Genomic DNA, 15,052 nt, shown 5'->3' with positions numbered 1-15,052 from the left:
TAAAATTGTGTGTGTAGGTAGATTATCTGTATCTTTTAACGTTTATTAGGGGGTATTATAAAATATTTGGTATAAGAAAGGTGTTGTGTTTGATAGACTTGAGAACTATTGGTCTGTGCTCTATGCTTGGGTGCTTAGATGTCTGGAAATGATGGTACAATCAAGGATCAGAATGAGTGGTTGACATTTCAAGTGATGTAGGAAATTAGAGAATGGAAAGATTTGTTGATCTGGGTAGTCATGAAATGTCTGATGAAGGAGAGGATTGTTAGAGGGGATTGAGGACCAGGCTCTGTGATAGACACTTGACATACCTTTTCTTAAAGAAATGCATGACCACACTTATGAGAGAGACTGAGAGAGCTATTTTTAGGTAGGGGAAAAATCACAAAATTTGAAGTTGGAAGGGCACCAGGAAATCATCTAGGCCAGAAATCCTTAGTTCAGAGTTGGTGTCACCCTTTGAGGTTCATGGATGTGTTTCAGGGAACACATGATTCCCCTGAAATTTTGTGTAATGTTTTGCATATTTTTCTTAGGGGAATTGGGTTCATAGTTCTCACTGGATTCTCAAAGGGACCCATAACCTAATGGCTACTGATCTAGTCTTACCTTAAGCTCAAGCAGCTGGCTTTGCTCAAGGTTATACAGCCAGTTAGTGAACAAGATGGGGACTGAAACCCAGATCTTTTCACTTGTAGTTTCTTGTTCATTTCACCACACTCAATTAATAAACAAAAGCAGAGGCAGAATTAAGCTACCATTTTATAGTAATTGGTGTAAAAATCAAACAACTATCCTGGGGTCAGTAGTCTGCCTGTCTGTTTCCACAACATTTGCAGAAGGATGAGCTTCAGTTTGTCTCCAAGTGAAGTAATATTTTAATTTTTGTGGTTAAAATACACGTTCACTCGCCAAAATAGCTTTCTCAGCTGAAGACACACTCCTTGAAAGATAGTATCCTGGAGGCTGTTTCTGCAGTTCCTTTCCAATTGGCACTGTTTTTCTGACCTGCAGTGACCTCCCGTTTTCTGCCTAATCAAATCAAAACAGCTTTGCCTGATTTGTCAGATTCTGTACCATTGTAGCCTACTTAGCCAACGAATACTCTGTGCCTCAGTCAGGCTAGTATCCGTATTATTGGCACTCTCCACTCTCCCAAAATCTTTTCATTCCTACGTCTGTATCTTCATGTTGTTCTCCTACCTGGAATGCCCTACATTTTTCTCCTTTAGTTCTAGATCCCCAACATAAGGTCCAGCTTAAGTCTAATTTCCACAGATCCTCCACTAGTTACTCTTGGCCATTTGTACTTCCTCTGAACTCCAATTACATTTATTGTTTTTCCTGCACAACATAGCACTTGTGTATTTCTGTAGGGCTTTACATTGGAAATGCTTCAGTGGTCATCTTGGGAGTGGGGTTCTAGGAAGTTCAGGGTGAGACTCTGGATACTCCCAATCCTTGCTTCAGCCAGAGCAATTCCACTTTAGTTTTATATCAGGGCAGTCTGCAAGTGTTTTTATTTGAAGAAGTGGTTTAGCTGCACCCCCCTCCTCTCAAAAGAGTTTGAAAAATGCTCGCTCTATCTGGTGTGCTGATTGCCTCATAAATGTTAATTTACCAGGTCTTACACTACCTCAGACTTAATACTACCATTCCTGCCTCTGGAATGCAACTGATTCATCTGTACTCACAAAAATATGCAACTGGTGCAATTTTGAGCACAAAATGGACACTTAGGAAATGGTTTTATGATTGTATTGCTCTAATTTTTGGGATAGGAGACAGTGAATAGCATTATCTGAGAAATTTACCTTAATGAAGAACTAAGAAAAAGAGTTCTGGTTGATCTTTGAGAAATAAGCCTAAAATGATGGATTATTTTCCCTTATGGATATAAAACCAAATCTGACTTAAATCTGATTTACATATACATATTTAAGAGGAACTCATTATTGGCATCCCTACCCACCCAAAGTTTAGCCAAACTTAAATATCATATTCATGCATTCGTGTAAGTATTAAATAGTGTTACTCAACTCACAGAATGATGCACAGAGTATCAGTTATACCTAAAAACTCAGGAAGGAGTAAATTCAGAAGTTTATGGCAATAATGATTAACATAGGAAATGCCAGTTTTCAGACCAGTTATTTCAGATTTCTGTATCAAATCAGTTATATATAAATTAAAGACCTGAGTATTTAAATCAGTGTGCTATCAACTTGTTAATACTCTTGTTTTTGTTTTTGTCTTTTTTCCTACTGTCTGCCTGGCTTATTGTCTTCACCTACAGGTGTACTTTTTTGTCGGCTTCCAAAGATTACTAACTTTTATCTGTATCATTAAAGTTGAACTGCCTTGGCTATACTGCTACTCTTACTGCTGCTTCCATTAATGCCTTCTTCAGCAAAATAAGGCTTTTTGATGCCAAAGAATAACAAGAAATAAACACCATTTTAGAAGCCTTGCAACTATGAATCTTAAGCTAAATGTGCCCACCATTATTTTGCTGCCTGTCCACTTGTTAATAACAATATACAGTGCCCTTATATTTATTCCATGGTATTTTCTTACCAATGCCAAGAAGAAAAACGCCATGGCAAAGAGAATAAAAGCTAAGCCCACTTCAGACAAACCTGGAAGTCCATATCGCTCTGTCACGCACTTCGACTCACTAGCTGTCATAGACATCCCTGGAGCAGACACTCTTGATAAACTATTTGATCATGCCATATCCAAGTTTGGGAAGAAGGACAGCCTTGGGACCAGGGAAATCCTAAGTGAAGAAAACGAAATGCAGCCAAATGGAAAGGTTTTTAAGAAGGTAAAACATTTTTGGGCTTTTTATTTTTTTTAAGGGGAGGGTACATTTTACTTGATCATAAATCAAGTGCATTTTAAATATCCCTGCCCTAGCTGGTTTGGCTCAGTGGATAGAGTGTCAGCCTGCGGACTGAGGGGTCCCGGGTTTGATTCCGGCCAGGGGCACATGCCTGGGTTATGGGCTCAATCCCCTATAGGGGGTGTGCAGGAGGCAGCCAATCAATGATTCCCTCTCATCATTGATGTTTCTATCTCTCCCTCTCCCTTCTTCTCTGAAATGAATAAAAATACATTAAAAAAAAAAGCTTTAAAAAATAAAAAAAAATATCATTGCATTCCATTCTGGTGCTGTGTAACTAATTCTCTGAAGGTCCCCATAGTTTCTGAATATTCACTTCAGGGCAACTTTAAAGTTTCATACTTTGAATAGTTTTTTAATTGCTTGCTTGGATAAATGTACTAATATTAGAGAATGTCTCATTTTAACAGTTAATTCTTGGGAATTATAAATGGATGAACTACCTTGAAGTGAACCTCCGAGTGAATAACTTTGGTAGTGGACTCACTGCATTGGGATTAAAACCAAAGAGCACTATTGCCATTTTCTGTGAGACCAGGGCCGAATGGATGATTGCGGCACAGACCTGCTTTAAGTACAACTTTCCTCGTAAGTGCCTTGTATTTTTTGAGGGGGGGGAGAGAGGGCTTTGTTTACATGTGAAACTGTCTTGAGATATTTGATTTTTCGAAGTAGGTGTCTTTTAGTCATTTATCTGCCTAAATTATGTTTTTAAAACAGCATGTAACATAGTTAAATATATATCTGACAATTCCTGTTAAAGTTAATAACTTCTAAGAGCTAGTATGAGATTTGGCTGCTCAATGAATAGAATTTTACTTTTTAATTGGAAGTGAATTGTACTTGAAAGGTTTGGGGTTTGGGTCATTTTTTAGGAAGTGACCCACAAATAATCACACAAAAATCATTGCTTCAGATAATTCTAGTTCATTGTTTCACTTCAAGGTCTCTTATTGTACTTTTTCCATTTTACTTGTGAAAAAAGCATGTGACAGCTTGAACTGGCATTAGATTATGTTGTCAAGAAAGTAAAATTGAATATATTTTTTAGCCATTGTTCAAGAAATTATATTTAATTATTAATAGCCCAGAACAGTGCCAGCACTCAGTTATTTGTTGAATGAAATAGAACACTATAGGTGTGGTGTAGGAATCAAGGGTTTGCATTTCAAACAAACAAAAATAGATAATATGAAAATGATCCCCTATATATGCATCACCCAACTTTAACAATCAACAGCTTGTGAAAAGTAGCCGTTCTTAACCATCTTGCTGTTTTGGTTACCAGCCTTGAGTTGAATTTCCAAGCCTATCTAAGTTTAGCAGATGTCCTGTGATTCTAACTATTCTGGGTTTCAGTTTGTGTTTTCTTTGTCTGTTATATCCTAAAGTGTAGATCTCCCTGTCCACTCCAATTTAGGCTTAGAGGTCTCCAATCATTGTGGACATGAGACCCACAGAGAAAGCTTCTTAGAAGGAGTGAGAATATGATTTATGGCAGGGGTGGGCAAACTTTTTGACTTTAGGGCCACAATGGGTTCTTAAACTGGACCGGAGGGCCGGAACAAAAGCATGGATGGAGTGTTTGTGTGAACTAACATAAATTCAAAGTAAAGGAGCGGAGGGGAGAGCAAGAGAACCGGATAGAACAGCCGGATCCGGCCCGCGGGCCGTAGTTTGCCCGAGGCTGATTTATGGCCTATCTTCTCACTTGAGATCCTCAAAATGTGAGGATTCTCAAGGACTTATCCTTTCTTTGGCACTATGACCAATGAAAGTGTGTGTCACAGGGGAGCCCTTGCTGGAATAGCTCTGACCTTCACTGAGAGGTCAGCCAGATCATATTAAAGAATGAAATCTTACCATTTTCAATAGCATGGATGGAACTAGAGGGTATTTTGCTAACCAAAGTAAGTCAGTCAGAGAAAGAAAAAAATTCACTTATATGTGGAATCTAAAGAACAAAATAAATCAAGAAACAAAATAAAAACAGACTCATCGATACAGAGAACAGACTGATGGTTGCCAGAGGGGAGTGGATTGGGGAACTGTAGGAAAAAGTGAAGAGACTGAGAAGTACAAATTGGTAGTTAAAAAATAGTCATGAAAATGTAAAATACTTCATAGGAAAGGAAATACAGTCAATAATATGATATGTAATAACTATGTATGTGCCAGTAAGTTACTGGAAATATCAGGGGGAACACTTTGTAAAGTATATGATTGTTTAACCACTATGCTGTACACCTGAAATGAATATAAAATATTATTGAATGTAAAATGTATCTGAGAAAAATTTTGTTAAATATATTTTATTGATTTTTTACAGAGAGGAAGGGAAAAGGATAGACAGTTAGAAACATCAATGAGAGAGAAACATCAATCAGCTGCCTCTTGCACACCTCCTACTGGGGATGTGCCCTCAACCAAGGTACATGCTCTTGACCGGAATCAAACCTGGGACCTTTCAGTCCACAGGCCGACGCTCTGTCCACTGAGCCAAACCGGTTAGAGCAATCTGAGAAATTTTTTAAAAGTTCAGCCAGAACCTATTGGCCTTGACCCTCTTAAATGACCTATTTTTGACCAGTTGTGGCACTTCCTGTATGTCTGGGTTTCTTCAGGTTTAGAAAGTTAGAATTCTGCGAATTTGTGAGGAAAATTTTGGAATACTGTATCAGGAAATTTGAGGCAAGGTTGAAGCATAATATAGCAAAGACTGTGAAGTCAAGTTAAATTATAAAATATCTTTCCATCTGTGAGTATGCCTATCATTAAAGGCTGATTTAAATAATATACTGAATTATCATTTAACTTTTGTGGTTTTTTTTTTTTTTATTATGTAGTTGTGACTTTATATGCCACACTTGGCAGTGAAGCTGTAGTTCATGGGTTAAATGAATCCGAGGCTGCCTATCTGATTACTAGTGTTGAACTTCTGGAAAGTAAACTTAAGGTATGTATTACATTTTCTTTTAATTCATGGTAGCGTTATATGACAGGACAGGAAAATGTTTAGTAATTGAGTTTACTGCAGGCCCATATTTAATAACTGAATTTTCTTTCTGCTCAACAGACTGCATTGTTAGAAATCAATTGTGTTAAACATATCATTTATGTGGACAATAAGACTGTCAATAAAACAGAATACCCTGAAGGATTTGAGATTCACAGCATGCAATCAGTAGAAGAGTTGGGATCCAAGTCAGAAAACTGTAAGTAAAGCAGTTAAAACAAATTTATTAATCTATTCATAGTTATTTCAGTAGGTTAGGAAAAGAAATGATGTAAGTGGAAAGCATAAACTTCTTTGATTAAAAATGTTTTAAAATGCTTGAAAATTATCAAAACCATATAGTATTCAGGATTTCCCTCCCTTTTTCCTCTAAAGCTAACCACTGTTTTAAAATTTACTAAGTAGTAGAGATGTACACAATGGTTCAGACTTGATGGTGGTTGCTGCCTAACTTTTATTTTTTTCAAATAACCTTCTAATTTAGACTTCACATAAGAAAAAGGTATCAGGCCTTCCATTCAATACATTTTTAAAATGCTTAATTCTAGTGATCTTAATGATGTATTAGGGATTGCAAAGCTGTTTAGTTGGTATTTCATTAGACACAAGTCAGTCCACCTTGTAGCAAAATACCAGTTGTGGAAATTAAATAATATACTGAATAAATGTTTATCATTTAACTTTTGTTTTTATTTTTTATTATGTAGTTGTGACTTTATATTCCACACTTTGCAGAGAAGCCAAGAGGGTTGAAGAAATTAAACATTCCATTTAAATATTTTTTCTGTCATGTTTAATGTTTCCTCTACTAGATGAGGAAAGGATTCATTTTGGCAGAAGAAAATGTTGGTTGAACCTCTGTTTAGCTTATGAATATTTGATCATTAGTGACTTAACATATGTTTGCAATAAATGGTATCAAGTATAGGACTCTACCACTTGTGGAGCATGACATAGGGCTGACATTTTACCAACTTGCAAACAAGCAAGTGAGCTTGCCACCACTTCTTGGAGATACAAGACTCCTGAATCAGATATGAAGGACAGTTTTTTAATCACAGCAATAGCAGTACCCAGAGTTTCAGCATTTGTGTTGCTTCCTTGCACTCCAGTTTCCACAGGGCAATGTGAAGAAGGTTAGATGACACCTGCACTTGCAGTGGGTTGTGTTATAGGAAAGGAACCCTGATCTTAGGAAACCTGAATCTTAACAATGAGCAGTAAGCATACCTGTCCTCTGCCCTGGAGAAAGAGATTATGTATATTTTACTGGACAGTAAGCAAGCCTGCTCTTTGCCTTGGAGGGAGACTCTATCTCTGTCTTCCAAGGCTGTTAACTGTGCAAACTTTCTTGAAAGGATATTCTAGAATAAAGTCAATGCCTGCACTCACAAGATGTATGGCAATTCTAAAGACCATGGAGAATTGTCTCTCAGCACCAGGTTGACCCTGCAAGATTGGGATAAACTTAAATGTGAAGTCCTAATCAATAGGGATCTGTTGCCAATTCTGCCGATTCATCAAAGGATGTTGGCGATAAACTATGGGGATATTGGGTCCTTGTATCAATAATATAATAGACCACTAGTTCCACTCATTTCTACACTAGATAAGACATCTTTTTGTGATAATTTATCTGAGTAGATAGTTGTTATTATGATAATAAGAAGTGTAATATTGTGTGCTTAGAGGAGAGAGCTTAACATACAGGGTGGGCAAAATAGGTTTACAGTTATGAATACATGAAACAGTTTATTCTTACATTATTAATTATTGAATTATTTTCCATATGAACAACTGTAAACCTACTTTTGCCCCACCCTGTATTTACTACTGCTGCATCCATTACTCATCAAATGAAGGATTTAGTTCAAATTTTCTTGGTTTATAAACTTTGACAGTAGATATCTTTAAAGAGCATTAGCATTAGTCAATTTATGTATAACTTTATCTTTGGTTATTTCAGCGGTAAAATTACACTGTTAAACTTGGGCATAAAATGTAATTCAGTTTCATAAACTAATTCTTTTTAAAAAGTTTATTTTGTAGAGCAGTTATAGATTCACAGCAAAATTGACAGGAAGATACAGAGAGTTCACATACCATATACCCCCTGCCTCTACAAACACGCTGCCTCTCCCACTATCAACTTTTCCAAATAGAGTGGTACATTTGTTACAATTGATGAGCCTAGAGTGACACAGCATAGTCACCCGAAGTCCATACTTTACATTAGGGATCATTCTTGATGTTATGCATTCTGTGGGTTTTGTCAAATGTATAATGACATGTATCCATGATTTTAGTATCATACAGAATATACACAAATTTTTAAAAATCCAAGAATTTTGTTAAACTTTTATTTAATTCTGATAATATATCTTTGTCTTCTTAGACATTTTGGTGTATTCTGGGATAGCAAAGAGGTTACACAGAAACCCCAATGTGCTGTTTAAAACTTAGCATGTTAGAATATTAGAATATTAGAGTTGAAGTCATCTTAAAGATAAGTTAACAACAAAAACAGAACCCAAGAAAACTCAGGGAGGTGATGGGTATATCTATTACCTTGATTGTAGTGATGGTATCATGGGTGTTTGTGTATGTTCCAGTCATTAATGTGGTGCTTTCTCATTCATTTAGCATGCGTTCCTCCAAATAGACCAACTCCTTCAGACATGGCTATTGTCATGTATACCAGTGGTTCTACTGGCCGACCTAAGGGAGTGATGATGCATCATAGCAATTTGATAGCTGGGATGGCAGGCCAGTGTGAGAGAATTCCTGGCCTGGGGTAAGAGAGAATCATTCAACTTTCTTTTTAGATATCAGAGTTCACGTTGGCATTCTCTGAACTTAATCTATATTAAAATGATAAGGTTGTTGACATTTCTGATTTACAATGCCTTTTGAAAATAAGCTAAAATGTTTCTCTTATTTTGTTTTAGACCAAAGGACACATATATTGGCTACCTGCCTTTGGCTCATGTCCTAGAATTGACAGCAGAGATATCTTGCTTTACATATGGCTGTAGAATTGGATATTCTTCTCCACTTACACTCTCTGACCAGGTGACAAGCTTTTAAGTATATTAGCATGATCATATCAAGTTTCATTGTTTGGCTGAGAACATATTACTAAAGCATGAGATAGTTTAGTTCAGCTAAAACTTATTCCTTGACTTCAAAAACAGCTCCCATGAGCAATGAGTAGCTGTAGTAAATAAACTTGTTTTTTACATTGTTTTACCTATATATTTTTAAATTATTTTGAAACTAATAATTTTTTTATCTTACTTTTCTCTATTAGATTTTTATTTCAGTAAGCTATGATAGAGAATATAAACACAACCTTTTCTGACATATTACTCATGAACATTAGAGGGTTTTTGGAGAGATTTGGTGGTAGGATTTTGGCCCTGTTTTGCTCTGAGTTTTCTCTAGAGTTATGCTGTCCAATACAGTAGCCATTAGCTACATATTGAAATACAGATTAATTAAAATTAAATCAGAAAAATTCAGTTTTTTAATTTTTCTATCCACATTTCAAGTTTTCTGTGGCTTCCATATGGATAGCACAGATAGTGAACATGTCATCATTGTGGAAAGTTATATTGGATAGCATTGCAGTATATCAAAGGCAGCCCCCATATTTCTACCCTGTCAGTCTTCTCCCTTCTCCCAGTTGTTCATAGCAGGAAGTCATATAATGGGTAGGGCTAATTCATGTTTGTAAGCCCATTTGAATTCACAGATCTAATACCTACTGTCCGGAGCTCTGATTAATTTCTTCTTTGGCTGTAGAAAAGCTTCAGCCAGACACTGTGGGGGTGGGGAGAAGAGCTTCTAAGGGAGTCGTGGAGCTCAGAATGCTGAAAGACAAACTGACTATAGGTAGGAATGACTTGGTTCTCTCCCATCATTGGAGGTCCCATCACTGGAGGCCCAGCTGTCATTTTTCAGAACCCCTGGCAATGCTGCCTTTTATTTGGGAGTCTTGATGGAACATGCATTTAGTAGGAAGATGTCCTCTTGGTGTTCACAGTTAGAAATTGTAATACTTTTTTTTTGTAGACATACCATTTTAGGTGGAGGTTAGGTAGGTTTTATAATATTAAGACAAAAATTACATATATATATATATATATATATATATATATATATATATTTGATATTTTTTTGAGATTGCAACCATCTTTTTTGGGTGGGATTGTTTTGGGATATAAACTTAAAGTGCACAAACCTTAAGAGTACTGCTTGATTAAATTTAATATATGCATATATATGTAGATTTCTGTGGCGATTGGCACCTAGATCAATGGGGAAAAAAGAACCCCAGAATGTCCCTTGTGTCCCCTCATAGTCATTACCACTACTCTACATCCAAGGATAATCCAAATGTCTTTTAAGTGGCTTAACCATGAGAAAATGTTCTATGTTCCAAATAATTACCTATTTTGTACTTTAAGGACCACAAACCTCTTTGTAAGATGGAGAACATGCTGTATTTCACTAAGCCACTCAGCTAAAAATTTACATTTAAAATCTGCTAGAATAGTAATGGATAAAATAAGTAAACTACCAAGTAAACTGCTAAACAGAACTTGATCTAGTGAAGTCATAATAGATCTATGAATGAAACTGGGGCTTAAATTATTTTAAAAATTTAAAGAAAAAGTTATGCTGATTACATTTGATGCATTGTAGTGAGTTCTTCTTATGTTCAGGGATGTTTTCAAAACAGCTTATGAAGTTTCAGTAAGCTTTGAGTGTGATTTCCACCCCAGCAGAGAAGTACACAAAGCCCATGCTTTCACTGATTTTATGAAAACAATAGCCTCAGTGTAGGGATCGGGGGCAGTTGGAGTCTGTTGCTGGTCTGACTTCATTCTTACTGTCTCTCTGGCCAAGTAGTACATTAGAATCCTGTTATAATACTGTCAGGGGCATTCATACCTACATTTTTTAAAATCCTCACCGGAGGATATTTTTTCCAATGATTTTCAGACAGAGTGAAAGGGAGCAGGGCCAGGGTGGCAGTGGGGGAGAAACATTGAAACATCAATGTGAGAGAGATACACTGATCCGTTGCCTCCTGCACGAGCCCTGACCGAGGCTGGGGATAGAATCTGCAACCAAGGTACGTGCCCTTGGCCAGGAATAGAGCCTGTGACCCTTTGGTCCATGGGCTGATGCTCTAACCACTTAGCAACCAGCCAGGGCCTACCTACCTTTTTAATAAACTTTATTATAAAGAGCCTCAATCTGACTAGGAATCAAAAACCCAAGAGTATCCCTTACATAAGAAATCAGAAAAAGGTGGAAGACCAGAGAAACCATATTGGAAGCCAGCAGATGATAGCAATATGGTCAAAACTAGGGTTAGTGTGATCATAATAAAGACAAGAACTGGAATATTACTAAGAATAATAAAGAAAGCCAGGAAGGACTCCTTGTAGCCACTGCTATCCTGGAACCACTCTCTAAAGCAGCCTTGGGCAAACGACGGCCCACGGGCCGGATCTGGCTGTTCTATGCTGTTCTATCCGGTTCTCTTGCTCTCCCCTCTGCTCCTTTACTTTGAATTTATGTTAGTTCACACAAACACTCCATCCATGCTTTTGTTCCGGCCCTCCGGTCCAGTTTAAGAACCCATTGTGGCCCTCGAGTCAAAAAGTTTGCCCACCACTGCTCTAAAGCAAAAACTGGTCAGCAGCACGTGGATATCAGCTTGGACTTGAAGGACATAAAAACCCATCTTTCTCTCTACAGAGCAGCCCTCTGTGTATGGTGTGGATTTGCAGGTTTCCACTTGCACATGTGCACACACTTGCACATACGTGAAACCCAAGAAGTTATTTTATTTCCTCTATTTGTCATAAAGAAAAGTAGGATGAAAGCTATCAAATTCTACCAGCAGAACTTTCTATGTGGCAGAGCTGGTAGTACCAGACGACCCCTTAAGAACCGGTTTTCTTCTCGCCTGTGTTGGCCATGGCTAACATGTGACACAGCTAAACTTACAGACTAACAGCATTATAGCAGATTCTTATTTTTATCTACCTCTTCAATGAATAATTATCAGTTTTTCTACCTACTGTTCTAACATTTGAAATCCCCAATAGTACTTATGTATATAAGTAAGAAAAGAAATGATTGGAAAAAATATACACACATTTACAAATATATGTGCATATCCCCACATGGTCACTGGCAGTGTCGTCAGTATTCTATCAACCACAATGATACCAAGTTAGTATTTCTGTATATAAATTTATGTTCATAGTGGTGACTGAGATGGAGGCTTTGCCTTTTAGCTAATCAAAGAAGGTTAAAATTATCTTCAACTATCTTTTAGTGTTTGATCTACCTCAGGTGTGGGGTTTTGTTTTATTGAAAAATGCCTGGTCAGTGCTGTGTTTCATGGTAATGTTATTAATAAGTATGTTTGATTTACCAAAATATCCCATTCTTCTGCATCATAGTTTCTCCTATAAGGAAGGCTGAAATGTGCTAGAGGAAATAATCTATGGGATAAAGTACTAAAGCACTTATACTTCAGACTTATAGGTTATGACAGTTCTAACCAATAACTCACAGAGCAGTAGAAGATCATATTCCATGTATAAATTTCTGCCTTTGTTATTGCTAACACTTGAATTATAACATTTTTTACTAAGGTTAGTTGCCCTAATCCTATTTACTTATTCTTTAATGTAGTCCAGCAAAATTAAAAAAGGAAGTAAAGGAGACTGTACTGTACTGAAGCCTACACTCATGGCAGCTGTTCCGGTAAGTGCAGAGTATAAATGGCATTTGTTGCTTGCAACTTGGATTTTTAAAAATAACATTCTTAGGTATTTGTGTGCATTTTGAGATAATTTTTCTTGTGTATATTATGGCAAATATGTTCCTTCAAACCTTAGCTAAGTATTGGGAAAGATGAATTGGCAAACTTCTGAAATGTATAGATGGTAGTGTTCGCTAATACTTGAAAATTAGGTACTGAAAATGACCAAGGTCAAATTACTTAGACTGAGGATTGGTCATAATACTTTAAAGGTAGAATATGCTCTAAAGATCATTTTGTTTAATCACTTAATTTAAAAAATGGAGAAAACTAGGCCATCCCAGAGAATGGAGGCAGCATATCCAAAGTTACGGAGCTGGTTAGTGACAGAGCCTAGTCTAGAATCAAGGCCTCTTGACCCTGTGATGACCTAGAAAGCTGTCATTTGAGAGCTCTCAAAGAAAAAAGTTTAATTCTCCTTATTCAAAATCCTATGTGAAATATCACCTATTATACAAATAAGAGCCTTATAATGACAAATTCTGAAATATTTAATGCAATGTTGGTATAATCGAACACATTCTACTGCTTTTAGGCTTTAGAAACTCCAGTGGGGATGGATGGGTATTACTACTGCTTGTATTATGATCAGACTTTAAATCTTATTTCAATATCTTTCACAGAATTGCCTTTGCACATGGAAAGTCTAAGATTAGATAATGAAATAAGTTTTTCTAAGAATTAGAGATGGAAGATACTTTGGGTTTTTTTAGCTTCTAATTATGAAATTACCAAATAACCAAAGAATTAGGATAAATCAGAGTAGCGTTTGCCTTTTTATCTAGAGGTGCTGTAGAATTTAGTTTGTAGAATACAAACTAAAATGTTCCTGATAATAGGTAGGGTAGTACTTAACTATGTTCAAGGTACTGTGGTAAGTGCTTTATCTACATAGACTAGAGGCCTGGTGCATGAAATTTGTGCATGGGGGGGGGTGTGTCCCTCAGCCCAGCCTGCACCCTCTCCAATCTGAGACCCCTCGAGGGATGTCTGACTGCCCGTTTAGGCCTGATCCCTAAACGGGCAGTCGGACATCCCTCTCACAATCCAGGACTGCTGGTTCCCAATTGCTTGCCTGCCTGCCTTCCTGATTGCCCCTAACTGCTTCTGCCTGCCAGCCTGATCACCACCTAACCACTCCCCTGCCAGCCTGATTGATGCCTAACTGCTCCCCTGCCAGCACGATTGCCCCTAATTGCCCTCCCCTGCAGGCCTGGTCACCCCTAACTGCTCTCCCCTGCAGGCCTGGTCCTCCCAACTACCCTCCCCTGCAGGCCTGGTCCCCCCCAACTGCTCTCCCCTGCAGGCCTAGGTCCCCCACAACTACCCTTCCCTGCAGGCCCAGTCGCCCCCAACTTCCCTCCTCTACTGGCCTGGTCACCCCTAACTGCCCTCCCCTGCAGGCTTGATCTCCCCCAACTGCCCTCGCTTGCAGGCCTGGTCCCTCCCAACTGCCCTCGCCTGCAGGCTTGATTGCCCACAACTGCCCTCCCTTGCAGACCTGGTCCCTCCCCTGCTGGCCATCTTGTGGCAGCCATTTTGTGTCCACATGGGGGCAGGATCTTTGACCACATGGGGGCAGCCATCTTGTGTGTTGGAGTGATGGTCAATTTGCATATTACTCTTTTATTAGATAGGATAGAGGCCTGGTGCACGGGTGGGGGCCAGCTGGTTTGCCCTGAAGGGTGTCCCAGATGAGGGTGGAGGTTCCCTTGGGGCATGGGTGACCTGGACAAGGGGCCTGTGGTGGTTTGCAGGCTGGCCATGCCCCCCGGTGACCCAAGCGGAGGCCCTGGTATCTGGGATTTATTTATCTTCTACAATTGAAACTTTTTAGCCTTGAGCCGAGGCTAGGGCAGGCCAGGGCAGGCGGAAAGCTTGGCTTCCTCCATCGCCAGGAAAACCCAAGCCTCCTGCTCGCTCAGTGGCAACAGACATTTTTGTTGGGATTTATTTTCTATAATTGAAACTTTGTAGCCTTGAGTAGAGTCCACGGCCGGCCAGGGTGTGCGGGAAGCTTGGCTTCCTCCATTGCCAGGGAAACCCAAGCCTCCTGCTTGCTCTGTGGCCGCAGCCATCTTGGTTGGGTTAATTTGCATACACCCTCCTGATTGGCTGGTGGGCATGGCTTATGGGTGTAGTGGAGGTATAGTCAATTTGCATATTACTCTCTTATTAGATAGGATTATCTCACTTAATTCTCCCTAAGACTCTGCTAGGTAGATCTCGCTATCCACATTTTGTAAAGAAAAATACTTGCCTAAGGTTATATACCACA

The 15,052-nt window shown here is 38.4% G+C and overlaps 1 protein-coding gene across 5 annotated transcripts in view; it reads left to right on the top strand.

The window, feature by feature from the left end:
* Window positions 1-15,052, top strand: part of ACSL4 (acyl-CoA synthetase long chain family member 4) — a 90,388-nt gene that overhangs the window by 46,453 nt on the left and 28,883 nt on the right. For 2 of the 5 annotated variants that reach the window (XM_080653819.1, XM_080653821.1), the window contains exons 3-9: window positions 2,591-2,830; window positions 3,319-3,496; window positions 5,755-5,864; window positions 5,985-6,123; window positions 8,568-8,718; window positions 8,873-8,996; window positions 12,645-12,716. In XM_080653819.1, coding sequence (XP_080509945.1) covers window positions 2,603-2,830; window positions 3,319-3,496; window positions 5,755-5,864; window positions 5,985-6,123; window positions 8,568-8,718; window positions 8,873-8,996; window positions 12,645-12,716 — 1,002 coding nt within the window. In that variant the 5' untranslated portion in view covers window positions 2,591-2,602. Of the gene's footprint in view, window positions 1-2,299; window positions 2,831-3,318; window positions 3,497-5,754; window positions 5,865-5,984; window positions 6,124-8,567; window positions 8,719-8,872; window positions 8,997-12,644; window positions 12,717-15,052 lie in introns of all 5 variants that reach the window. The other 3 variants (XM_080653817.1, XM_080653818.1, XM_080653820.1) reach the window with 2 other exon arrangements.

Source organism: Plecotus auritus, assembly GCF_963455305.1.
Source record: "Plecotus auritus genome assembly, chromosome: X".
Lineage (NCBI taxonomy): Eukaryota > Metazoa > Chordata > Mammalia > Chiroptera > Vespertilionidae > Plecotus > Plecotus auritus.
This window is presented reverse-complemented; position numbering and strand designations above follow the sequence as displayed.